This window comes from Pinus tabuliformis, chromosome 2_1 (assembly GCF_031772625.1).
Source record: "Pinus tabuliformis cultivar Carrire ecotype Pingquan chromosome 2_1, CPIR1, whole genome shotgun sequence".
Taxonomy (NCBI): Eukaryota; Viridiplantae; Streptophyta; class Pinopsida; order Pinales; family Pinaceae; genus Pinus; species Pinus tabuliformis.
Window position 1 is genome coordinate 135,753,424 of NC_142299.1, and position 25,847 is coordinate 135,779,270.

The window sequence follows — 25,847 nt, forward strand, 5'->3', positions numbered from 1 at the left end:
TATTTATTTTTCTTTTCTATAATTTTTAATTTTATTTTTATTTTGTAAGTAGATATAATCTTTTTTTTTTTTTTTAACTTTTAATATTTTTTTTTGACTTTCCATTTATTTATTTATTATTATTATCATTATTTTTTAAAATGGCCAAACACTTGGATATAAATGGAGAATATCCCACTTTATAGTGAAACGCTTCGATTACGACGACAATCAAGTTGACGACGAGTTGATGGCCAAAGGCCAGAATCAACCAACATGGCTCTGATACCAAAAGGAACGAACAAAGTTTGTTCTTCTAGTTAAATACTCCAAAACACTTGGAATATGTAGATCTCCATTTAGAATACAAGAATATATATTAAATATGTATGGATAAGAATGATGTTCAAATGAGAGAGAGGGGCCTGCTTAAATACTAGGCAGGTGCTTTTTGATGGAGAGTCATATCCCATTTAGACATGCCTCTTCAACAGTAATTACTAATTAACTAATCATTATTACAATTATCAACATTATTTATATTTAATATATTTTATTCATAACATCTCATCCCTTCATTGATCTATCATTCCTAGTGGTTCCTCTCATTTTGGGACGCCTCTCATCGGTGAAAGTCTGTGAAGCTTTAGTTGGGTTAACAATGGACTATTGTTCTGTTGTTGCCACTTGACTTAATAGTTGCTCTATCGGATCCTCTCCTAGTACGCCTGCTAGTTTGAGCGGTAACAAGACTCACATTGACAAAACATCAAAAATACTACAACAAAAGTATGCCAAGGAAACCTCACATACAAACACTAGTAGAATGACTGATCTTACAATGATAAGCTTCAGGTTTCACAATTTTGCCTATCCATAAGATCGTTAGGGCAGTGATCGGTTCTCGTTATTTTGGAGATATCAAATACCAGGGGCCGTAGATCAAATACTAGGGCCACAGTCAATAAGTGTGTTGCACCATAATTATGTTGTGTGACTTCAGAATTCGATCTGATCAAGAATATTCCAGAGCGGAATTTCGTTGAACCATTGTAGATCATATGCGAGTCTATGTGTCCATTCAATAATCACACAGGGACTGTGAATGGACTGCAAGTTTCTAAGAGTGGACAACGAGCCATATGGTGATGTGAAACCTCCTTGCAATGAGCCATGCAATAGTTGGCTTCACTTCCTTTGGCAGACATAAGAGCAAGTATATGAATTTTGGATATGTCACTATAAACAAGGAACTGGGCCGAATGTTTTATAATAGTAGTCATAATCATCCACCTTTTGATCCTTTTCACTAGAGCTAATACGTCATGTAAATTTGGGACTACACCAAAACTTTTCAACAACAGTCTCAGTTAGAATCCGCAAGATGACAATTTGAGCTTAGATCGATCCAGATTCAAGAAGAAACGACAACAATCAATTTCACATATTCCAGAATGCCATAACACTGAATCATGAATTGGGGTTCTTCATATTGTCTCCATAGTTAAATACATCAGGTCCACAGGTGATTTTAAGTCTCAAATAACTTCCATTAACCTTCTTCAGAAAAGACCAACGCCACAAGATGATAAGATGCCACAAAGATAGGTCAATAGATGCAACGATGTATCTTTGCTAGTGTAATGGCCATAGAGAGAATGAGCTTCCTTCAAAGTTTTCATAACTTTATTAATGCTACAAACAATGATCCTTGACCACAGATATTGGACCTCTAATTCAAGCGCATGCATTTCAGAATCATCTTTTGATTTCCGCAGGGCTAATGTTTGTGAGAATTCTGAATCTACACATCAGGAATCCTACTGCAATCATGGTTTATCATCTCCTACTTGTTCTTTTTTTTTTCTCGGTAAAGCTATCTATTCTATTATATTATGTACAGGCAAACATTACAATCAAAAAGACAGGCTGCCCAGGGCCGACTGTGGCACTTTGGGTGGCTTTCCTTGACTCAGAATTCGCCCTCGCAGGGGCAGCGCTTCCCACATGACATAACACAGAGTTGTTTCCGGATCATAACAAAACAGCCCGCGCAGGGGCATCAAACAAAAAGACTCGTAACAGACCTTGCAAGGCCTACTGCCCAGACTATGGTAAACGTGAACATAAACAAGAACTAAAGTGACCCAAACAGAGATATATGGCCTAATCCCGGCCCCGACAGAGACAAAGAACCTATACCAGACCTGAGAGAGAGAAATGTAAGACAGAGTGTGCCGCTGGAGACTAATCTTCTGGCTTTTCCTCAATAATTCTGCACCATCCGTGACCTTCTGGGTAGCCTTCCCACATTGCCATGGGGTCCTGCGAGGAGGCCGGCGTCTCCTGCTCTTGAAGTCGGGTAGGGGTCTGCTTAGGCTCCTTCGCTGGATTATCCTCTGCAATTGCCGTCTGCATGTATGGGCGTTTCTCCCCATTGCCCTCTGGATGTTCCTCTGCAGGGTCCGGTTGCGTTCCTTCGGCATCCTCCTCAGGGACCTTTGTGAAGAGAACCGATATGTGTGCGTTAATGCCAGGATTGTCCCGCGAGCTGCCAAGGGTGAATATGACTGAGCCAAACGCTGGACGCAGGGGCGCTCCATCATTGGAACTGCCAGCCTCCATGAATTGACTGGCCTGTATAGAAGTGGCTCCCGCCCTTCTATGGCAGTAGCAGCAACAACAGTGATGGTGGGCATTCGCCGCAGGGTGGCGTGAAGACCCTCCTCGCCCAGAACCTCTTCTACATGGCATCCTTTCCCGGGGGCGCACCATGGTTGCAGCGACGCCAACAGCTTGTAACAGAACAATGCTTGAGGGCTTGTCGTGATTGAATTGTCCCCCAACTGAGTTCCCTCCCCAAACTGTTCCGCAGCAGAGCTCAACCTCACAGAAGCAGCGATACCCCGGATAAACAAGCATGAAGTTTTCTTTGTCAATATGAATGCCGTCGCTCCCCTCAGGAACAGAAACTTTAAAGAGATAGTTTCCCTCAGAGATCTGAGCTGCTTGCTCTGCACTCTGAGTCCAATACTGCAACATTCCCTCATTCTTAAAACAACAGACATTCCCTCGAATTTTGCCCGCTTTGATTGCTCTCTGCAAGCTCGCCATCGTACCCTGCGTCCTCATTAAGGTTTCTGCTCTGCGCCTCCCGTCTTAACTCCTCGGCGGCGAGGGGCATTAAACTCCCTTGGCGATCACGAGTTGGCACATGTTGGGCATGTGGCTCCTCACTGCCTGGCATGTTGACACCCGCATCCGGGGACGCGGCCTCTCCTTGGATCAGGCTTTCACATTCCTGGAGCTGATGCATGTTAGGAATGATGTTCATGTTTCCGAATAGGAGGATATGTTCGGTCTCTACCCCAATGTTGGCCAGGAGATCAGCTATTTTGTTGCCCTCTCTTTTAGTATGATTGAAGGAGATGGCTCTATTATTGCTCAGCTTTTGTGCAATTTCATTTAGTCTCGCTTCTAGTCTCCAACTGGGTGCTACTTTCCTTGCTTGCGAGCCGTTCTGTATGCGAGTGGCCATGTTGATAAGAATCTGTGAGTCGCCTTCTACAATCAGGGGTTGAAGATTGAGATTCCAGGCTTGCAGGAGACCTTGCCAAAGCCCTTCTAGCTCTGCTGAGTTGTTGGTATCCCACCCCATATTCCCAAAGTATATCTGCATAGGAGTACCTTCATGGTTCCTCAATATGCCACCAAATCCAGCTGCGCCTGGATTACCTTTGGAAGCCCCATCAAAATTAAGTTTATATGAGTTTTTAGGGGGGGCTTTCCAATGGCAGTTGTCCTTGAAGTTGCTATTAGATGGGCTATTCTTGAGCGTTTCTTGAGGTAACTGCAGCTGCCAATTGTCCATAATGCTTTTTTCATTGTTTGTGGTTGGGAGATCTTCCTTAGTCCACGATTGAAGCGACATTGTTTCTTGGAGATTCCTGTGTATCCTGTTCCAGATTTCTTCAATAGGAGAGCGTTTGTTTTTAAATATACGTTTGTTTCTTTCCTTCCAAACGTTCCATAAGACAATCCCCGGGATGATGCTCCATAAATGGTTGAGGATCTCGCTTTTGTAGGGGTGCTTTGGCCATTGTCTTATGGAGTTGATGATGTCATTTTCCCCTCTGCATCTTTTTTGGCATCTGAAGCTGACCTTATCCCAAAGTTGATTGGCGAGAGGACAAGCATCCAGGAGGTGTTGAAGAGTTTCTTCACTTTGAAAGCAGTTGTAACAAACAGAGGGACCATGAAAGTTTCGTTTTCTGAGTTTATCCCATGTGAGAATTTTTTTATGTCCTACCAGCCAGAGAAAGTAGGAGATTTTTGGCCAGCATCTGAGCTCCCATATTTTGCTCCATAAAGGGTCTGGTGGAGTGGGGAAGTTGCATATCACCTTGTAGGCTTCTGAGGTAGTGTAGGTCCCCTTGGGTTGGTATCCCCATCTGAGGATATCCTCGCCGTCATCCTGCCTTATGCTTCTTTTCCTTAACTCTGTCCCCAACTCTTCTTCCTTCCGAGCATCTGTGTTGTTGAGAATTTGGTTGCTCTGTTTCCATTTTCTGAATCCATGCTCCATCTCCTGCGTCCAAAATTGTTGTACTTTTTCCTGCTGCTGCTCCTGCCTATCTGGTATCAGAGTAGGGTGAAGAACACTTGTGAGTTTGGGCATTTGGTTCCAGGCATCTGTCCAGAATCTTGCCGTGCGTCCATTCCTGATTTCCCAAAAGCTGTGCTGTTGAATTAGCTGATAGTGTTGTTTGGCCGCATTCCATATTAGCGATCCCTTTTCGGTAGGGGTAAACCTGATGAGTTCTTCTTGAGGTCTGTTGCCAGCATATTTGGCTGTCCAAATTTTGACCCAGGGCTTATCTGGGTTAGTGATCCAATGCCACCAGATCTTGGCATTCATAATGGAATTGCTATACTCCGGGTCCCTCAGCCCTATGCCTCCCTTATCTTTGGCCATGCATACAGTGGTCCATTTAACCAGGGCCCATTTGTGATTGGTAGCCGAGCTGCTCCATAGAAAGTTACGCTGAAGGTTCTTTATGTTTTTTAGTACCCACTTTGGCGCAGCAAGGATAGAGAACAGGTACAGAGGCATTGCCTGAAGGACAGACTTAATGAGTACCACCCTACTGGCTAAGTTTAGAGATCTATAAGTCCAGAGGTTGAGGCGGGAATCAAGTTTCTCAAGGAGGGAGCGCCACGTGGGCTGCTTGATGGCTGATGCTGTGAGGGGAGCGCCAAGGTATTTGGAGGGGAGGATCTCCTACTTGTTCTTTACACTCAACAAGTTATTTAATTATTTAAACAACGATGAAAACACTATTGCAGACTACATATACATACAAATCATGAACTGAAATAAAATGAGACGATCACACAAGGGACACCGTTGTTTTTGGACAATCGTCCCCAGAAAAACCCAATTCGGGAAAACCGGTGCAACATATAGAGGGTTTGTAGTATTAAGAAGATTTCCGAATACAACTAGGGTGCTAAATCTGGCTCACCCAACAGAGAATGAACTTGGCAAAAGTACTTCTATCCGGGGACAAATATTTTGGCAAATCTAGCAACTGGATGATCAAACCCCATAGATGACAATGTTGTTCCCAGTGCTTGGCAGCGATGGCTGCTCCAAACTCTGCGTTGGAACTACGTCACCTCCTCTAGGAGCTGTGTCACCCTCCCAGTGAGCCTCCCTTGCTCAGAAATCGATATGCTGAACTGTTGCTCTCTCCGCCTCATAGAAACCCCAACACTACCTCTAAATGACTGCGTCAACCCCTCTGGGTTCTGCATTACCCTTTCTGGAGCTGCACTGTCTCTCCTAGTGTTGCTCTGCCTCTCTGCTATGTATTCTCGACCTTGGACTGAAGTCCCTCTACCGAACTGCCCCTCTCACTGCAACTCAGATCACTAGCTCGAATTTCTCAGCAAACCATGCCCCAGAAAAATCGAACTCTTTGATCTCTCAAGTGTATCTCCAACTGATCCTCAAGCCTCCTCTTATACTTTTCCTGTTGATGAATCAACGACCAAGATTAAGTCCCTAATCAACTACTAAGATTAAAACAGACTTGATCCTAGTCATTTAGAAGTTTCTCACCCAAATTCATATTAATACCCATTAATATTTTTATTTTCCTAAGTTTAGACTTAGGAACCCATTAAAAATATTAATTATTTTAATAGGTCATCATCTAGGTGGAATTTCTCCAAATGATTTCTGGGTTCTTGAGATTTCATGTATTCTAACCCCTCCACAAAATTTCGGAGCTAGAGCACATCTGATGCTACCCAAAATCAACAATGCTAAGGGATCTCAAACTTATGGAGTAGGGAGTTATCACATCAGATGACTGAAATTGCCAAAAGAGAGGCCGAGCTTCCTTGAAATGAGCATTATTCATGCCACTTCCAACTTGCTCTAATACTCAGATTTGCCATGCCTCAAAAGTATTGAAATGCTGTTTCAAGAGATGACCAAAGGGACCCTATCCAGAACAGGTCCAAGCTACCAAACTGAGCCACACCACAAATTTTAGAAGTATGCAAATAGTATATGCCTCTCAAGGATCAGGGCTGCAAATGAAATCACCTACAAAAATTACACAAGCGAAACCCTTTTCAAGCAAATAAAAACAATGACCAAAACCCTCTTTCCAACTCCTAGCTGCAAGCAATTTCTGAAGGATCCGAGTGCCCCAATTTATCCAATTAGAAGTAAAATAAGATCACTTATATAATTTTGGAAGGTACCAAAATGGGCAGCTGACTTCAGTATTTAAGAGGGAAATTTGAATTTGAATTTCAAATTTCTTGGAGGCAAAAACACCCTCACATGCTTATTAATAGATTTTGACAAACATCCTTATGCTAAAACATCGATCCAAAAGTAATATATGAAATTTCTTCCATAATAAGAAAAATTCTTTTAATAACTAGTCCTCCACTCATTGTGAAATTCTGCTATGCCCATGAACCAGTGATGAATTGCCATGTCATCACACTATGGGTTATTTAACCACTGGTTGGGTGTACCAACTTTGATTGAGTGTTTCTCTTAAACTGTGAAGGCCCACAGGATGCTCTACATACCACTGGAATCAGCATGACGAAGAGAATCCGATGGTTAGAGTATCCAAGTTACAATCGACAATCTGCATCATCAAAAACTTCAACTGCGGGGTGTGCTCAGCTTCCAAGGAGGCGAAACCCTAGAGCAAGGGTTTCAACTCTGCATCATCTCATTCTTGACAGCCTGCACACCGAGGACATCAATGACAGCATCCTTCTCCTGCTGCTCCGCTTTGACATCAATGACAACATACTCAACACTTTAAAGTTTTGTGCAACTAAAATCAAAGGGGAGAAAAATGGAAGTGGTAGATATAAAATCAACACAAGGGACTTAAAATACTTTTTACAGGGTACAGGTTTCCACATTATGGTTGGTTTGATTAACTGGATGCTCAAGCAAATATTTCCTAGACTCGTATCAATGGTTCCTTCTTTCTGCATCTGAGAGTAGGTGCTGATATATTAATACACATTTGTATTTGTTTGGAGGTTGATTTTTTATAGGAATGGCTTCTTCTCCAAGGAATGCCTTAATTCATTTAAGTTGGATAATATTCAGGGATATTATTAGGATTTATATAAGAATTATCTAATTATCCCTTAGTTATTGAAAACATTTCCAATCAACTTTATTGGAAACATTTCCAATCAACATGGATCAATATTCTTCAAAGAACAGAAAAATATTCCCAAAAAAGAATATCAAAGACCAAAATATCCACACAAGTTTTTTGTTTTGTTTTGTTTGGATCCAAGCATTCAAGCAATTCCTGAGCAGCCACAAAGTCATTTAAACACTAACTACTTCTCTACAGATTTTAGGATTTTACTTCATGATTTATATGGTTAGTTATCCAATTTCACACTATATTTCAGGTCCCGAGATTTGGCAAGATACAGCAGGCAAATTGGACATATTTGTTTCAGGTTCTGGAACAGGAGGAACTATAACAGGGGTTGGGCGATATTTGAAGATGAAAAACCCATCTATTAAAGTCATTTGCGTTGAAGCTTTAGAGAACCCTGTACTTTCGAGTAAGATACACTAAATCCTTGCTTTTAAGATTTTGCACAAAATTAGAACCTATGTTTACAGATGTATTGAAGTAATATTGTTAATCACTGTAAGAGAACTGATCTGCCACACATGATGAGAGCCTCAAATTCTCTGCATTTATTGTTTTTTGTTAAAAATTTGAAGCATTCAGCAATTCTTGAAAAATGGTCCTATGTTTCCCAGCAAAATGCTTAATGAAAATGTAACAAGTTGCTTTATAGGATCTAAGATGCATTGCTGACAAATTTGCAGAATGATTACAGAGCTGAAACAACATAGGAGAGGAAAGATTCTTGTATTTTTGGTCTCTGTTTTAGTAGAATGTCCCATGGCTACAAAATGAACCAGTATATTTTGTCTGTTAAGCAAAGCTTGTGGTCATCGAATGATTAGCTAAGTTGCATGAAACACCATAACGTCTGGAAGTTTTTGAGATGGGTACGGCTGGAAATGCGATCCCTAGAAAATGGAAATGTCGGGTGAAACGTCATATATATATATATATATATATATATATATATATGTATGTATATATGTATGTATGTATTTTTTACAAATAAGTTAATAGTGCATTATCAAGAAAAAAATGAATGAGAGACATAAATGACCTTTTAGAAGGAAAGCTCAATCTATATTAATTCTCATAGATGATTCAAAATGCAAAATTAAAGCTGCATACAGATCCTTGCTATCTAGCCCCTTATTTTTGTAAGTTTTTGAGACTTGAGGGGAAAAATAACATGTTGCAATTCTTATGTGATTCTCATTCTCTGATATTTTGAACCATAAATATTGTTTATTTGCATATTCTTTAATTAACTAACTGCGATGACCTTTTTTTTCTTTCACTAAAACTAGTTCCATCAGTTGCCTTGCTGCTCGAGGCTTTGCATGCATCTTGAACGTTAAGAGCATATAGGTTCTTGACCTGTGAACCAATCTGCTTCACCTGTCTAGTGCTTAGACATTCTGTGCGACAACAGACATGATCTATGATCATGCCCTTTGCTTTTTAGTTAATTACAGACTTTAATTAATTTACATAACATTGCCTTCCTTTTCAAAAGATGTTTTGTCCTCAAAGCATACGTAACGACGGGTGTTGTTGACTAAACGCCTTTGTCTCCCAAGAAGCTTCTTCCGGTAAGTCCTTCCACTTGATCAAGTATTCTTTGATCCTAAGATTTGAAAATCGACTTTTATACATGAGGCTTTACATCCAAAATCAGCTTTTATATGTGGCTATATGTGCTGAAAATGAAATAAAACATGAATTAATGACAAGTACTATTACATTTCTTATAATCCTTATCCTCATCTTCATTAACAAAAATAGAACAAGGTGTTTTCTTAGCAGAACTAGAGCGTGGATTGATTAGAGATAAAATAGTTTGTAGAGTGATCAAAGATAAAATTCAGTGGTAGGATTCTGTCAAAAGTTGAATAAAATGCCATGTTTTAAAGTTTTTATTTCTCTGGTTCAATCTCTCAGTTATGAAATTACCTAGTTCATTTTGCCCTCACGTGTCAAAATGTCTGGAAGGGAGTTATAACAACAAATGTTTGTTCAATTGTTTATAATGGGTTCATAGGTGGGCAGACAGGATGTCACAAGATACAAGGTATTTCACCTGGATTTATACCAGACAATCTGGACAGGTCTGTGATTGATGAGATTATTACAGTTTCATCAGAGGAGGCAATGCTTTATGCAAGAAAGATTGCTAGAGAGGAAGGGTTGCTTGTAGGCATATCATCAGGTGCAGCATTTGCAGCTGCTTTAAAAGTAAGTAATACTTATGACTTAACAGTAATTCATGTTCAGTAGTCTCTTTGTTTTCATTATAGAATTTGAATTTTGTATTTTATTGGAATAAATTTTATTTCAGGTTGGAAAACGAGCAGAGAATGCCGGTAAGTTGATAACAACAATTCTTCCAAGTGCCGGAGAACGGTATTTGAGCACAGAGCTGTTTTCTTCCATTAGAGAAGAGTGTAGTAACATGAGCTTTTGAGAAAAGATTTTGGCATTCTGAAACAGTGGTGTTAACTACATTGTCAAGAGATAGAGTAAAGATGGGCATAGCATAGCAGATACCTCTTTTGATCGATTAAACAAGACAAACGAACTTGTATGTGAGCTTACATGCATGCATCTCGAGTGCGTGCATATAGAGTGGCACATTTTTTACCTTTTAGTCCGTTCTAACCTTAAAACATTGCAGATTACTACAGTTGAGTGTGTGTATAATATACAGTAGCATATATTTTATATTTTTATCTATTATAACAGTTAAAAAGCAGTATGGATGGCTGCAGTGGACAGTCTGTCCATGGCATCTAACTGACACAATCATAATGGAATATATAAAGAAGGTTTTGCTGTCATATTATTTAAGAAATAGCCTATCAAAGCATAATGATTTACTTTTAAAATGGAAACTAAAAATATGTACATCTAGGTATACAAATATGTAAAAATTTGAATAGTAATTGTTATCCACCAAAAGTGGGTAACCCCTAGGAGAACGTTTTTCTCCCCATTGGTTGGTCAGCTAGACAACTAGCAGTCCTAAGATGGTTCACAAATAGCTTTACTTAGAGCTCTGCACCTATGCTTCGGTCAATTCTCTCTCCAATCTGACATACTTCTTGAAGGTGGGTGGGTCATCTATCAGAAAGCACACTAATCATTTCGGTGATCATGTGCTTTCATTTAATGTCTGGGGCATGCTAATATGGATCACAGGTCGAGCTGGATGATTCCATTCTTCACCTGGGAAATTGTCCTTTACCCCTAGTCTAGTGTGACTTCCCCCTGTGGCCCTTTTCTTGCACTATTAGGAAGGGCACTAATCAATATAGTGTGCCCAAGGTAGTTTATACTTACCACCTATTATGTTTCCCTTATGCCCACTTCCATTCTTTTAGTTGATTATCATTGGTCATTGGGAATTGCACCTTATATCCTCATCTATAAGTGAAGACCTACAAAATTTGTCCTAAGAAATTGATGCAGCTGAAAGAAAGATAGACACAGCTGAAAGAAAAATAAAACATATGAAGCCACAAATCCAAGAAAATGAAAAATGCAAAAGATGGTTGGGAGATTGAATAAACACATGGGCAAAAGCTTAGTATGAGCTATACCCCCCTCATTAGCCATCACCTAGTTCCTAAGCATTCCATGCTCTATCTAAATAAACAAACTTATGATGCCCCAACCCTAATGAGCAATAAGCTACTACATCTTGAAGAGGTATTGAAAAAGCATAAAGCAAGTTGGGTCACCTAAGCTATGCAAAAAAGGAAAATAAATCATTAAAGTGAAAGGGCCACTAGAGTGGTGGAAAAGGCAGGCTGAGGAAAGGGGTAACTCATGCCTCCACGATTTATCCCTCTTATTATCATTAAATTCAAGAGGTTGGACCTCTTTTAGCCAGCACCATGGTTATGACCATCTTCCTTGAAATCTTTCCCATTCCTGACTGCATGTATCGCATGCATATATGGATTGATGGGCCTGCCTATGAAATGCTCTTCCCCTATTCGAAGTACCTGCTAAGGTTAATTGTATAGTCATTCCTGCATATGTGTGGTAAAGTGCTTACAAATCATGAGGTAGAAAAACATTTGAAGAAAAAGTTTGTGAGAAGTATTTTTGTGCCCCTAACATTTAATATGGTCCATTTTGATGCTTTAATGGTTTTTGTCACTAATGATGTTGATCTCACTTGATCTTCTGAGTATGTTTAAGGTGGTTCATCACTCATGCAACAAAGATCTCTTAAGGGATGGCTTGACACATTTCCATCTCAGTGAAGAGGACATCTAGCCCATCTTTGAGAGCATATATAACTCTATAGCCGCAATGTTGGCCATCTTGAGATGAGCATTGGGTTTTGAGAAGCCTCCACAATGGTTTTATGCCCCTTGTTACACATCTAGATGTTAAAACCCTGAGCTAAAAATCCAAGGCATTGGCTTGATTGATGATATGCCCAAATGAACCTAGGACGCCCCTAGGCTAGTGTTGAACTTGCTTGATGGGCATTTCCATTTTTCACACACCAGATTATAATGGTGACCACTTGATATGGTTTGGGAGGGATAACACACCTTATCTTGATGCTAACACTTGATTATAGGATTGCCATATCACCCATGCATCCCCTACGAGGGTGACGTGAGCCTTTTTGATGATGACATCTTGGTGGAGATGTGTCCATGCATTTTAATGGTATCCCTTGGAGTGAGTAGCATTCTTGGACCCATTTTATCACTTGCTTGGTGGAGATGCCCATTCTTGGAGGATGACATCATGTTGGAGAGCCTTTCATCCCACACATGTGGAGGATTTATGTCTTTTTTCTTATGATTTGTCATTTGTAATGCTATCTTTAGGTCGTTTTGTGACCTATTAGCCTAGTTGAACACTTGAAACAAACTTATAGGGATTTTTTATTGTACATGAATGAAAAATGACTTGGTCGCCTTCATATAAATAGAGGGAAGTCATTTTCATTGGGTCATCTTCACACAGACTCATCTCCCTTCTCTTGAGTGAGTGCACACTAGATGTTCTCTCTTTTTATCTCAGATACAATGGATGAATCATGGTGCGAATTCCCTATGGGAGGATATTTTTGCATTGAAAGACTATTGTATGGATTGATATGTGATTTGCTTGGATTGTGTAATGACCCATTTTGGATTTATAAGCAAAAAGGTATTAGTAAACATACGGTAGATGCATATTATAACTACATATGCATACATTGCATGTCTTACACTAATATACTTATTAAATAATTACGAAAGATGTTTAAACGAAGGATAAAGGGATTAAGTACCTAAAATCATTAAGAAGGGAAATATTGCCTGAAATTCGACACACTCAAAATATATATATTAAAAGATTTTCGTAATTATAAAGTTATTAAATAAAATTTACGCCTCCGATCCTATTAATGTAAATATGTATAAATATTCATTTTAATTTAAATATTATAATTATTAATGTAAATATGTATAAATATTCATTTTAATTTAAATATTATAATTAAAATGTTAAAAGTTAAGAATAATTATTTAATGTAACAAACATTTGATAATATACCTAGTTATAACTATTCATTGTATTTAAATAATATAATTAAAAATGTAAAATTTAAGTTATGTATTTAACATAGCAACCACCTTCTAAATATATATTCACTTATACGAATAAGCACTTGGAGGTTACACGTAAATACATGACTAAGAAAATAAAAATATGGGAGGGCGGTGGATGAGACGATGACCACCTAAGAAAACTTATTTATCCATGTACACTGTTATCACTGTAGAGGTATGGTTCTAAAGTTTTTATGTTGTCATGGTCAAGTCTTTTTTATGTTCTGTTTAGAGTCTAAGTCATAGAGTCAAAGTCTTGTTTCCATTATCAAATAAAGGTCAACAACCTGGTTTTACCCATTATGGATCCCACATCATTCCAAAAGTGTCATGTATTTGGTCATTTTAAAATTTGAATGCGCTACGAAACTGTCTAGGAGTTTTCGTAGTGCAAAACTCTGAAAATACACTACATGCGCTATGAAATCACTGAAGCAGTTTTTTTCAGCAGAAAAACTGTTTTAAGTAGTCAACTCCTAGGAGGTTTTTTGAGCAATTTAAAACCAGTGTTCCACGGGGACTCGCCCCCCCCTAGGGGTCTAGTTTCCTCGCTCCCCCGCACTCCGGGGACTTGGGGACGAGTAGGGGATGTTTCCCCATGCTCTCAAAAATGAGGAAACTCAAGGGGACATGCCAGGGGGTCATTTCCCTTTCTTGAGGGGGCGTTTCCGAAAAGGGGGACGAGGGGGGTCGTTTCCCGTCTACATCTTCCACTGCTAACGTTTTGGAGGTTGATAATATGACAGGGTGTAAGATTCCAACATCAAGTCATATCCTGATCTCACATATGTAGAGCACGTTTTGTTGCAGGATGAAGAAACGGCTCAACCCTGTCACTAATAAGTAATATAATTGTTAATATTTCTAGATACTAGAGTCTCCAAGGTATAAGTACACGCACCACCCTCATATTCTTTAAATAACGCCACTCGCATTCCTATATCGCTGGAAAACACCGTATTTTAATCACTCCAAATATATATACATAAACTCTAGGATGTGCATATTTGATTCTTTAAATAACGTCACTTGCATTCCTATATCGCTGGAAAACACCATATTTTAATCACTTCAAATATATATACATAAACTCTAGGACGTGCGTATTCGTTTGATGAAATGGTGTACGGAATTTTCATATAGAATGTATATACATGTTGGAAGAAAGTGGTTGACTGAAGACGCTCCCTTCTCAGCATTATATTTGTATTTTTGATGACTTTATAGATACATCGATTTTTGTCGCTGACTTAATATATGTGTCTGGTTTAGTAGAATTGTTGAGATCTCTGGAGATTTGAAATGAATATAATTATGCTATTAAGCAGCAGCTGTTCTTGAAAGTTTGAAGCAACACCCACTCAGATCGCATGGCCTTTAATCCCTAAGAAGCTAAGGATTTCGAGGGAAGATTGCCGTGGCTTGTGAGAAAAAATGTATTGCTAAGTGGCTCATCCTTAATTTCACACCGTGCTTTATAAAGTTGTTCTTGCAGGGCTAAAAGAAAACATTAGATTTGATTGTTATGGGTAAAATTGTGATTGAATTTTGTAATATATTGTTTAGTTTAAGTGGTTTGGTTTGGTTTGGTGAATTTTGTAATAGATTGTTTAGTTTATGATGTATGATTATAAATTAGAATTTTAAATTTATATGATATTAGAAATTCAGATAATGATATTCATATCAATGATCATGCTTTGCAGCTTTTCAATTCAAACCCAATTGTCATAGTGGACTCAATTAATAAATTATATTTTATATTTATAAGTTTTTAAGACCCTGAAGCTCCCCCACGTTTCCTAAAAAATGGTGGGGAGCTTTTACATAGGCCGCTCCCGCGCCTCCTCGCTCCTTCGCCCCTCGTCCCAGAACCTTGGTGGAACATTGTTTAAAACTCATCTCTGAAAAGTGAAAGAGGTTTTTATTCCTAACATACTAAACTACAAAAACCTCTTTTAGTTTCTTCAAATTCATTATGAGCTGGGAGAAGATGATGACTCAACTTGCGCTACGAAACTGCTGTAGGAGTAGTTTTTGAGAAATTAGAATTTTCTAGTTGACACCTGATATTCAAAGACAGTTTCTGGGCAGTAGGAAAGGTATTGCAAAAAACCAAGAGAGGTTTTTGTTCAGCACCGAGAGGTCTAGAAAAGCCTCCTTCAATTTTGCAAATTACATTTTTGATGAAGAGAAAAAAGCTGTCCCAACACCTATTTTTCAGCCAGAACAGAGCAGGGGATAGTTTCCTGGTTTTCAGGGCAGATGAAGGAGAAGCTATTGAAGGCCAGCAGGAGGGTTATGGACATCACCAAGGTTGAATTTAAGGAGGAGCAACTGCCAAATATCAAATTTAATTCATAGTTTAGGTTGTTACTATCATAAAAGGAGTTGTACTCCTAATTGTGTTAGGACTCTAGGACTGTTGGTTAGCTGTCTTTTGTAATTAATAATCTATTTTATGGTTAGAATAGGTGTCAATCATAGAAATTTGAATTCTTTTGATGAAGGATCATGGAATCCTAATCGTAAAATCTATCTATGAAGCAAGAGGTGAAATTAGGAAGGGGTTGAAGACTTTTTGGCCCAGTTGCTGCTTTATGCTATGAACTATAATCAGTGATGCAGAGAAGGTTTTCTTGAACAGATTTGAGTTCTCATGGTGTTAATGTTTTCTTGATTTATATATTACTTTGAATCATTTGCAGTAGATCTCATTGCTATTACTCAAAATTCACAACCATGTGCTCTGACTTACTTTAGAAATGAGATCACTGCGTCTTTCTGCATTTTGTGAGTAAACTATCTTTGAACTAATAGCAATAAGTTTCATTACTATCACTCAGAATTCATAACCCTATGCTCTGACTTCCTTTAGTAATGGAATTGTTGTGTTTAGCAGTAGATCTCATTGCTATTACTCAGAATTCACAACCATGTGCTCTCACTTCCTTTAGAAATGAGATCACTGTGTATTTTTGCATTTTGTGAGTAAACTATCTTTGAACTACTAACAGAAAGTTTCATTACTTTTACTCAAAATTCATAACCCTATGCTCTCACTTCCTTTAGTAATGGAATTACTGTGATGACCTATTTTCTTGAGTGAATTATCTTTGTTTGAAAACGCCATTTACCTCAGCTTTCATGTCAAGAAACCTGGCCACTGAATTTATTGACTTGTTGACTCCATAGCCCAATGGTAGCAAGCCTTCATCTTTTCAACCTAAACACACAAAACCAAGATAGAGTTAGCCATCTATATTATCATTAATTAATATCATTAAACTTTGAGAGAGCCCTCTTAGGCTGAGGAGGCTAAGCCTCAGCCAAAAGTTTGGTTTGAAATAGTTACTCAAAGTCTTCCTGATCAACAGCCTATCAGGGTTGGGTTTTGTGATAACATACACAAAGAGATCAGAGAGGGGAGAACAGAGAGGGAAATTTAGAACTGAATATTGAATTGCTGAGCCGAGAGATTAGAATTGAGAATTGGAGATTTGAGCAATTGTTCTTGAAAATTTTGGGCACGGGGGCCAGAGTACTTCGATTGTGAAGTATTTTGGAGTTGGGTACCAAGGATTGTGCTTAGTTTGGCTGGGAGGTTTCGGTCATTTGGTAACAAAAGCAAAATTGGAACGATAACAACCTAGGATCAGCATCAAATTAAAAAAAACAAATAGGTATTTTCCTAAATTTCACTGTCTGCAATGTTAGAAGTAATCTCTTAATTTTCCGAATTTAGAACTGTTACAAGTTGTGTAATTTTAATGCTATTTTTCTTCCATTTTACATGTTAATTTATGGAATTTGGTTTTATCTTGTGCCATATAATAAGTGCAATATTTTTCATGAACTCTTGTTTCCATGTGATCATGTGAAATTCTTCATTTAAGAATCCATCAAAGGAACTTGCTTTCATGCATTCTTTGACCTTAAATCTTCTATGAAAGAAGTCACTAGGGTTTCTAAGAGAAACAAATTAAGCTCCCACCCTTTTTATTCTCTCCCTAATTGACTCTAATACCCAATTGAATAGAGGCACTAGTTTAGTTGTGGGATGACCTTTAAAATTTCTCTCTTTTACATCTATATTCTATTGTTTTATATCTCAAGCCATCTGGTTTTTGGCTAATGTAATGCTGTAAAAGCTGATGTGAAGCTACTGTCTCGCTGGGAATGTTTTTAATAATCATAATACAAGACTTTGGGGTGCAGTTCATTGTGTCTTTGTTCTGTTGATTTGTGGTATGTGCTGGGTACAAGCATTTCTATATTCTGCTTTAAATTTTTATTAAATTGTTATTTCATTGTAGATGATCCGATTCATTGTTGTTCTAACGATTTATTCTTGAGAAATTATATAGTGTTTGCAGGTTCCCTAGCCCTTGGGCTCCAAGTTCACAAATTGTGGGCACAAGTTGACTATGTTTGGATCCTGAATATTTTATATGGTATTATGACTTTGCTATGACTGTCGTTTGGCATTTATTTTTCGAAATGCATCTAGCCATTTTCAAAAAATCTACAAAAGATTATTTCTCTAAATTTCTTCAAAACATTGTACACTTGTATATTCTGTAAATATAATTTGTATAATATACGTGTAAATTATTTTATTTTATAACTCTTGGGGTTTTCTGGGGTTTTGGAATTTTGAATTTTTTGTATATATATTGGGGTTTTGGATTATTGTAAATTTATTTGTGCAGGTGAGATCAAAGGAAGAGTGTTGGATAAAGCTAGATCTAGGCTCTTGAAGGTAAGATCTAGCCTCTACAATTTTTTTGCAGGGCCAACAACTGAAGAAAGTTTGCAAAACTTGAAGATTTGAAGCAAAATAAATTTTTGAGCAAGGTTTTGATTTTTTTTGGCCTCCTAGGCTCAACATTCTCCGCTAGGCCAGCGGCCCAACCTCTAAATCCTCAGCGTCAACAATTTTCTAGCTTTAGAGGCTAGCCGTAAGTCCCTAGTGTTGAAAAGTGTAACTAGGTTCGGCCTTCATAATGACATGTAATTGATGAAAAGAAAGAAAATGAAATTATTATTATGCTTGTGTCATGAGTTTCATAAGCAAGGAATTTTATTTTAGTGATGTCTCCCATTGTGAGCATTTAGGTTTGGTCATCTAGTCATAAAAGTCAAATTGAGTCAATTTCATGTATGAAAAACCCTTCTTGGGCATGTTACATTTTGTATGAGTCATTATATAAGTATAAACAACCCTCCAAGACAAGCACAAGCATCTCCCTTCAAGTCGGCTTCAAACGAAATAATATTATCTCTCTTATGACATGTCGACCTAGTTGGATGACAAGTCGATTTAATATGAGGCTACAACAACTATAATAGGGAAGTACGTCCACATTTCAGAGCATAGAATTCGGTCAAGGTTTGAAGCTGATAAGAAGTGCAAAGGTCATCATTAAGGAGTCCTATAATCAACAAGAAGGAAGGAAGGAGCAGCGAAGTCTTTCAACCTTGTTTTGGACTGTTTTTGGGTCACATAACCTCCACACGTGCGAAGTAAAGGGACTGTTTTCATTGCAGAAAAAGCCAAAGTTATATAAGACCTCTAAGTTGATTGAATTCAAGAAGAAGTCAAGCCTAAGGGTAGTTGAGTTGAAGGAAGAAATTCTCCTTCTAGAGCGAGGAAGATAAATGGTCAAAGTTGGTCAAACACATGTGATAGGGTTTTTGAAATAGAGACAAGGAGTGTAATGCTGAACCAAGGACGGAAAATATGAAGTATAGCTGAAGTACAAAGAAGACAAGCAGTTGGATCAAATGTTGACTTGGGCACGAAAGAGAAGCAATGAAAGGGAACTTGTGTCTTGGTCTGGGAGTGGCATATAGGTCAAGGGTCTTGGTCTATTTTTGGGTCACATAACCTCCACACGTGCGAAGTAAAGGGACTGTTTTCATTGCAGAAAAAGCCAACGTTATATAAGACCTCTAAGTCGACTGAATTCAAGAAGAAGTCAAGCCTAAGGGTAGCTGAGTTGAAGGAAGAAATTCTCCTAGAGCGAGGAAGATAAATAGTCAAAGTTGGTCAAACACATGTGATAGGGTTTTTGAAATAGAGACAAGGAGTGTAATGCTAAACCAAGGACGGAAAATATGAAGTATAGCTGAAGTAAAAAGAAGACAAGCAGTTGGATGAAGTGTTGACTTGGGCACGAAAGAGAAGCAATGAAAAGGGAACTTGTGTCTTGGTCTGGGAGTGGCATATAGGTCAAGGGTCTTGGTCTTGGTATTCCTCAATTGGAATCTCTATAAGAAGAAGAATTTGTTCATGTTTTCCTCTCAGAGTGAGAGCCTTTGGCCTTCGCTGATAGCCTATATTCTTTGTCTCTCGTCTCTTTATGGTTTATGCATTGTTAGCTGTTTGATGAAGAAGAACACTAATACCCAAAGTAAAATAAGATCCTAATCTAAAGAAGTAAAAAACACTCACAAGCAGTTATTAATAGAAGAGAAATGTTAGGTCCTTATACTACTCGTGTAGCTCTTATTGTTATTAGTGCAACCCCCTTATTGTACTGTTGTGTCCATGTAGTATCCATATTGTTATTATTGTGCCCCATAGAAAGCCACTATTGTTATTGTTGCGCCCTTACAATATTATTGTTATGTAGGATTTGATTATAATTGTGACCCCTTAGACTCTTATATATAGAAATGAGGTCTTGTCATATGTATCGTACAAGAAAAGGAGGTTTCCCTCTCGAAGACGCTAATTTTGAAGTCGTTGATCTATTTCTTCTCTTTTGTGAGCTGGTTGCATAACATTTGGTATCAGAGCTTTGGATTCTAGGGTTTCACTGCTTCAAACATCTCATTGTGGAATTTCCGCAATAAGTTTTTTTCTACAAAGCTTCAAACGCTGAAATTAAAACCACATGGAGTCGAAATCTTGGTGAACTTGGTGTGCAAATTTCAGATATTGGCTCGCTATAGTTTTAGAGATATGATTTGAGGAAGTTAGGGTTTTTGCAGGGTCTAGAATTCAATCTCAAACAGGTGACCTTGGGAAAATTATCATAACTTTCTCTTTGAGCATCGGATTGGAGTTTTGTAAAAAGCGACATAAAGAGGACGAACTGTAGTTGTTTGAATATCATTTTCAAGTCCGAAAGTCAAAACAATGACACATGGCACGCTGTACAAGTTCGCTTTACTAAACCAATCTATAATCAGGACATCGCAGGAGATTGGGCATAAGTCTTTTTTGAAGAATACAATCTCGATCAGACTTATGGGGTTGGAAAGAGGACTCATAGGGCTACCACAAGACGAAATTTCAGACCTTTTAGATCCGAAATTACAAAGATACAACAGATTCAATATCGAGCTCCTGCAAAGCAAGAAAAATGTGTCTTTTTTAAAAAATTGCATAAGTTTTGTTTGAAAAGTTAGTTTGAAGTGATTCAAAGGGAATAATGAAGCATAAATATTAGTAAATGATGATCTGTAGAAATAAAATGGAAACACCTAGTAAGCAACCCGAAAGTTCTACCATGACGCATGAAGAAGAGGAAGAAATGCAACATGATATATCAAAATTACGTGACTAAGTGCAACAAATTTTGCTTTCACAAAGAGTAACCAAACATGAAATGGAAGCTAAGATGGATGGTTTGAAGAATGGTTTAAAAACAAACATGAAAGGTTTGAAAGATAACATAGAAGCAAAAATGAAAGGCAACATGGAAGATTTGAAGAATGGTTTAAAAGCAGACATGGAAGGTTTGAAGGAAGGTTTGACAAAGTTGCTACAAGAAATGCTTCCTAATGGAGAAAATGTATTAGATGAAACTCATGATGAGAATAAAAAGAATGTTAATCATGATTTCATAGACTCTAATTTGGGATTGAAGATCCACCATATTCCAAAGATTGATATGAGAAAGTTTGATGGCAAGGATCTAATAACATGGATACTACAGATGGAGCAATATTTTGATCTTCATAATATGCAACACACAATAAAGGCATGCATTGCATCTTTATATTTAGAATCGAATCAGTGTGTACGATATCGATTGATTTGTTCTTGTAAACCACTTGTCACTTGGTCAATTTCTACGGAGGAAATGATAGCACATTATGAGGATACAAAGAGCAACACTTTCTTTAACGAATTGATAAACCTCAAACAAAAGGGTTCAATGGGAGAGCACATTAAGGACTTCTAAAAATTGAATATCATGGTAAATGATATTCCATAGGAGCATAGGATTGATGTCTTCATAGGGACTTTAAAGGATAACATCCAACATGAGGTTCGTCTTTGAGAACCTGATTCATTGGAGAAGACATTAAGGGTGGCTAGAAAAGTGGAAAACAAAATTATGGTAACAAGGAAGTCTACCACTCACAACTATAAAGATGGAAGTGTTGCTGCTCCTATCCTTCCACAACCTACAAGGTTGAAACCACAACAGTTGGAGAAAAATGAGCAAAAGGGCTTTGTTATAGTTGTGGTAGCAAATACACTATAGGTCATAAGTGTGCTGAGAAGAATTTTTTTTACATAGATTGTGAAGAGGAGGAAGAAAACGGTCAAGAAACGTCAAAAGAAGATGTTATACACTATGAACCAACCCTAGAGAAAGAAGAAAAGAATCTGACCATATCTTTTAATGCATTGGCAGGAATTACCACTCCTCAAACTCTCAAGATAGAAGGACATATCAAGAAGAAAAAGGTAATAGTATTGATTGATTCAGGTAGTACCCATAATTTTATTCATTGTAAGATAACTAAGGAATTGAATTGCTTCCTATAACCAGCGCTAGAGTGTCAAGTAATGGCTGCAAATGGAGGAACTATAAATTGCTTTGGTAAGTGTCATAATATCAAGCTATCCATGGGGAAATATGTATGGAATAGTCCAATGATTTCCTTTCCAATGGGTGGTGTTGATGTTGTACTAGGAGTCCAATGGTTACAATATTTAGGGACGATAGTTTTTAATTTTCAAGAACTTTTCTTGAAATGTTTTTTGGAAGGAAATAAATTTGAATTAAGGGGTATCACAGGGAAACCGGGAAATATAGTCAGCTCTAATGGCATGACAAAGCTTCTAGAGAAAGAGAAACGAGGCATAATTGCACAATTATGCTCACTAGATGTTCAGACATCAAAATCATATATTTCTCTAGATCTAAAAAAAGTCTTGGACAATCATTCCAAGGTATTTGAGACTCCCAAAGGTCTCCCACCTATTCGTGATTATGATCATGCTATTCATTTGATTCCAGGAAGTATTCCCCCAAACATCTGGCCTTAACAAATATCGGTGTGCCCAAAAGAGTGAAATTGAACGTATGGTTGTAGAAATCCCAGACACTGATATAATTCAACCTAGTCAAAGTTCTTTCTCTGCTCCAGTAGTATTGGTGCACAAGAAGGATGGATCATGGCGCATGTGTCGGGATTATAGGGAGCTCAACAAGCTCACTATTAAAGTTAAGTTTCCCATTCTTGTTATTAATGAATTGTTGGATGAATTAAATCTAGAAATTTACTTAACCAAGTTGGATATTTGTTCCAGATATCATCAAATTAGAATGAAAAACGAAGACATTCCAAAAACAACATTTATAACTCATGAGGGTCATTATGAATTTTTGGTCGTGCCTTTTGGCCTTACTAATGCACCTTTAATATTTCAATGTTCGATGAATTCGATTTTCAAACCCACCCTTATAAAATTTGTGTTTGTAGTTTTTGATGATATACTAATCTACAACAAGTCTTGGAAGGATCATGTTCAACATGTTGACAGGGTGTTCAAACTGTTGGAGGAGAAACAATTATATGCAAAAACCTCCAAATGTTTCTTTGGAGTACAGGAGGTGGAATATTTGGGTCATATTGTATCTCAGGAGGGTGTTAAGGTAGACCCTAACAAAATTAAAGCAATTAAGGAATGGAAAGTCCCCACAACCATAAAGCATCTTCAAGGATTTCTTGGGTTGACAGGGTCTTATCACAAGTTTATAAATAATTATGGGAGAATAGCGGCATCTCTAACATCATTATTGAAGAAAGATGCGTTTTCTTGGAATCCAGAAGCAACTAAGGCCTCTTAACATCTTAAAGAGGTAATGTGCCAAGCACTGGTCTTAGCTATGCCAGACTTCACAAAAACCTTTATTGTGGAATGCGATGCCTCAGGAAATGGAATTGGTGCTGTTTTAATGCAAGAAGAAAGACCCATTGATTTTGAAAGTTGTCCAATCAAAGGAAAGTATTTACACAAACCTATTTATGAGAATGAAATGTTAGCAATACTTCATGCACTAAAGCAATGGCAACCTTACCTAATGGGAAGACACTTCAAGGTAAAAACATATCATGATAGTCTTAAATACTTTTTGGAACAGAGATTATCTTTAGAAGAGCAACAAAAATGGGTCATAAAGATGTTGGGTTATGACTTTAAAATATGTTAGTGAAGGTTGTCATTGATGTCAATATGGCATTGGTCGGGATGGAAAATATCCTTGAGATGCCTAATGAATATCATGAAACCCTAGAATGAGATGATAAGGTTGAAGACAATAGATGCCTAGTTCTAGATGATGATGTCATAACTCTTGTTTGATAAGAATGCCATCAATTAATATGTCAAGCCACTAATGAAGAAGTCTTAAGAAGTGCCAAGTGCCAAGTGTCAATCATATGCCTTGATTGATGATCTAGAAGCCCTTGATGACATATGAAGGACTACACTTGATGATGGCACTTGATGATGGTCTTGATGACATGATTGGAAGACTGCCTTGGAGCTCTCCTAATGGGAAATTTATGCTGCACTATGACTTATCACTGCACAAGTATATGATGACATTGTTGGATAGTTGGATACAAGATGATACACTCATGCTGGATACACTCATGATGACATTATTGGATACACTCATGATGTCACTCATAATAATATTGTTGAGCCAAACAATGATGAAGCCATGTTGTCCCAAACAATAGAAAAGCCTTGCTGTCCTAATCACCTTCTGCACATAAAAAATTCAAGGATAGTTACAAAGAAAAATAAATTTTGGCATCTTGGAGGAAACCTATCAACATGGGTCCTATACCATCTTGTAGAGTATATTTTTTCCTTTCTAATGAGCCCTTATTTGTCTCGAAACTCCTAGTAGTTTGTGAGATATTGAATTTTTAAGATTAAGAAAATTACACCTAACAGTGAGCCGACCTACACTTTGGCACACAAGTCGGCCTCACTTCAAATAGACGTGTCCCTTCATGTCTAGACGAAATTACTATAAATATAAGGTTAGTCACCTCATTTCCATTCATCATCTTGGTGAAATATTTTAGAGAAAAGGCAGATAAGAAGAAAGAGGGAGAGACAAGGCCAAGAAGAATAGGAAGTATATTGTTTGGGCCTTTTTCTGTTGGGTTATTCTTTAAGATCAAGCTAACTTACCTCAGGAATAGTGACTTTAACCACATATATCTTAGATGGTAAACAATCACCTATATTTGACCTTGGACCTGTGGGATTGCAGCCTTGTGGAAGGTTATTTTTTTGTGCCTCGGATCTGCGGTAGACTACTGTGGAACTTGAACTTGAGAAGAAGAACAAGGGCTTGATTTGTGACAATTTCCCTTGCAACTTGGACATGGACAAAGAACAATCATATACAAGCTCTAATTTCTCTTGTTGACTTTGGAACATTCACCAAATAAACTCGGACCTCATAAGCCTGATTTGAAGAAAAATGGTATTGGTTTTTACAGTGAAATTGCAGTTTTTTTAGGGTCCAACACTTGTGGGTAGTGACATTTGAAGACCTTGGACAAGTAGATAGCTTGGTTGTGTGGACAAATTTTATGTGGCTCAGACTGTTTCTAAGAGCAGTACAATGACCTATTAAGGCTCAAACCCGTGACAAATTTATTAAAGTATGACCTTAGACAAGTCAACATTAACACCTCGGTGAGTAGACAATCACATTGCTTTGGACTTAGCCCAATAGCTCAGTGTTTTAGCTCAATTTCAAAAGATCGGACCTAGAAGGTGTTAACTAGTGGAGGATCAGAAGGATACAACTGTGGTGGGTCAAATTTTTGGTAAGGACACAGTCTTGTGTGAAGACAAGCTACACTCTTAGACCTGTGGTGGCAGTCTCTTGTGAAAACTTAGATCTGAGCTATTGTGAAGCTTGACTTGTGGAGGTTTGATTGAAGATTAAATCTAAAGTATTGAAGCCTTCATTGTTGAAGCTTTATGAAGACAACCTTGAGTAGCAGACCTCAGTTGAAGGAGCATGCCATTAATATGATTTGGAGCACATTGTGAAGACACTCTTGGAGCACCTATTGAAGACAGTTCTTGGGACAACTGATTGAAGACATCTTAAGGCATCACCAAGAATCAATTAAAGTCTTGAAGACACCCTTGGAGATCATGATACATTGAAGCCATCATGAGGTGACCTTGGAGATTTTGTTTGGGTGACATGAAGAGTAGTGGCGATACCTTCTAAGAAGATAAGGTTGT

At 37.9% G+C, this 25,847-nt stretch overlaps 1 protein-coding gene across 2 annotated transcripts in view; it reads left to right on the forward strand.

Moving 5' to 3' along the window:
- LOC149199137 (cysteine synthase-like) overlaps positions 1 to 10,440 on the forward strand; it is a 155,066-nt gene extending 144,626 nt beyond the window's left edge. The window contains exons 5-7 of one of the 2 annotated variants that reach the window (XM_089402312.1): positions 7,954 to 8,112; positions 9,727 to 9,920; positions 10,024 to 10,440. In XM_089402312.1, coding sequence (XP_089258438.1) covers positions 7,954 to 8,112; positions 9,727 to 9,920; positions 10,024 to 10,149 — 479 coding nt within the window. In that variant the 3' untranslated portion in view covers positions 10,150 to 10,440. The remainder of the gene's footprint in view (positions 1 to 7,953; positions 8,113 to 9,726; positions 9,921 to 10,023) is intronic. The other variant, XM_089402313.1, reaches the window with a different exon arrangement.
- Positions 10,441 to 25,847: the final 15,407 nt, after the last annotated feature.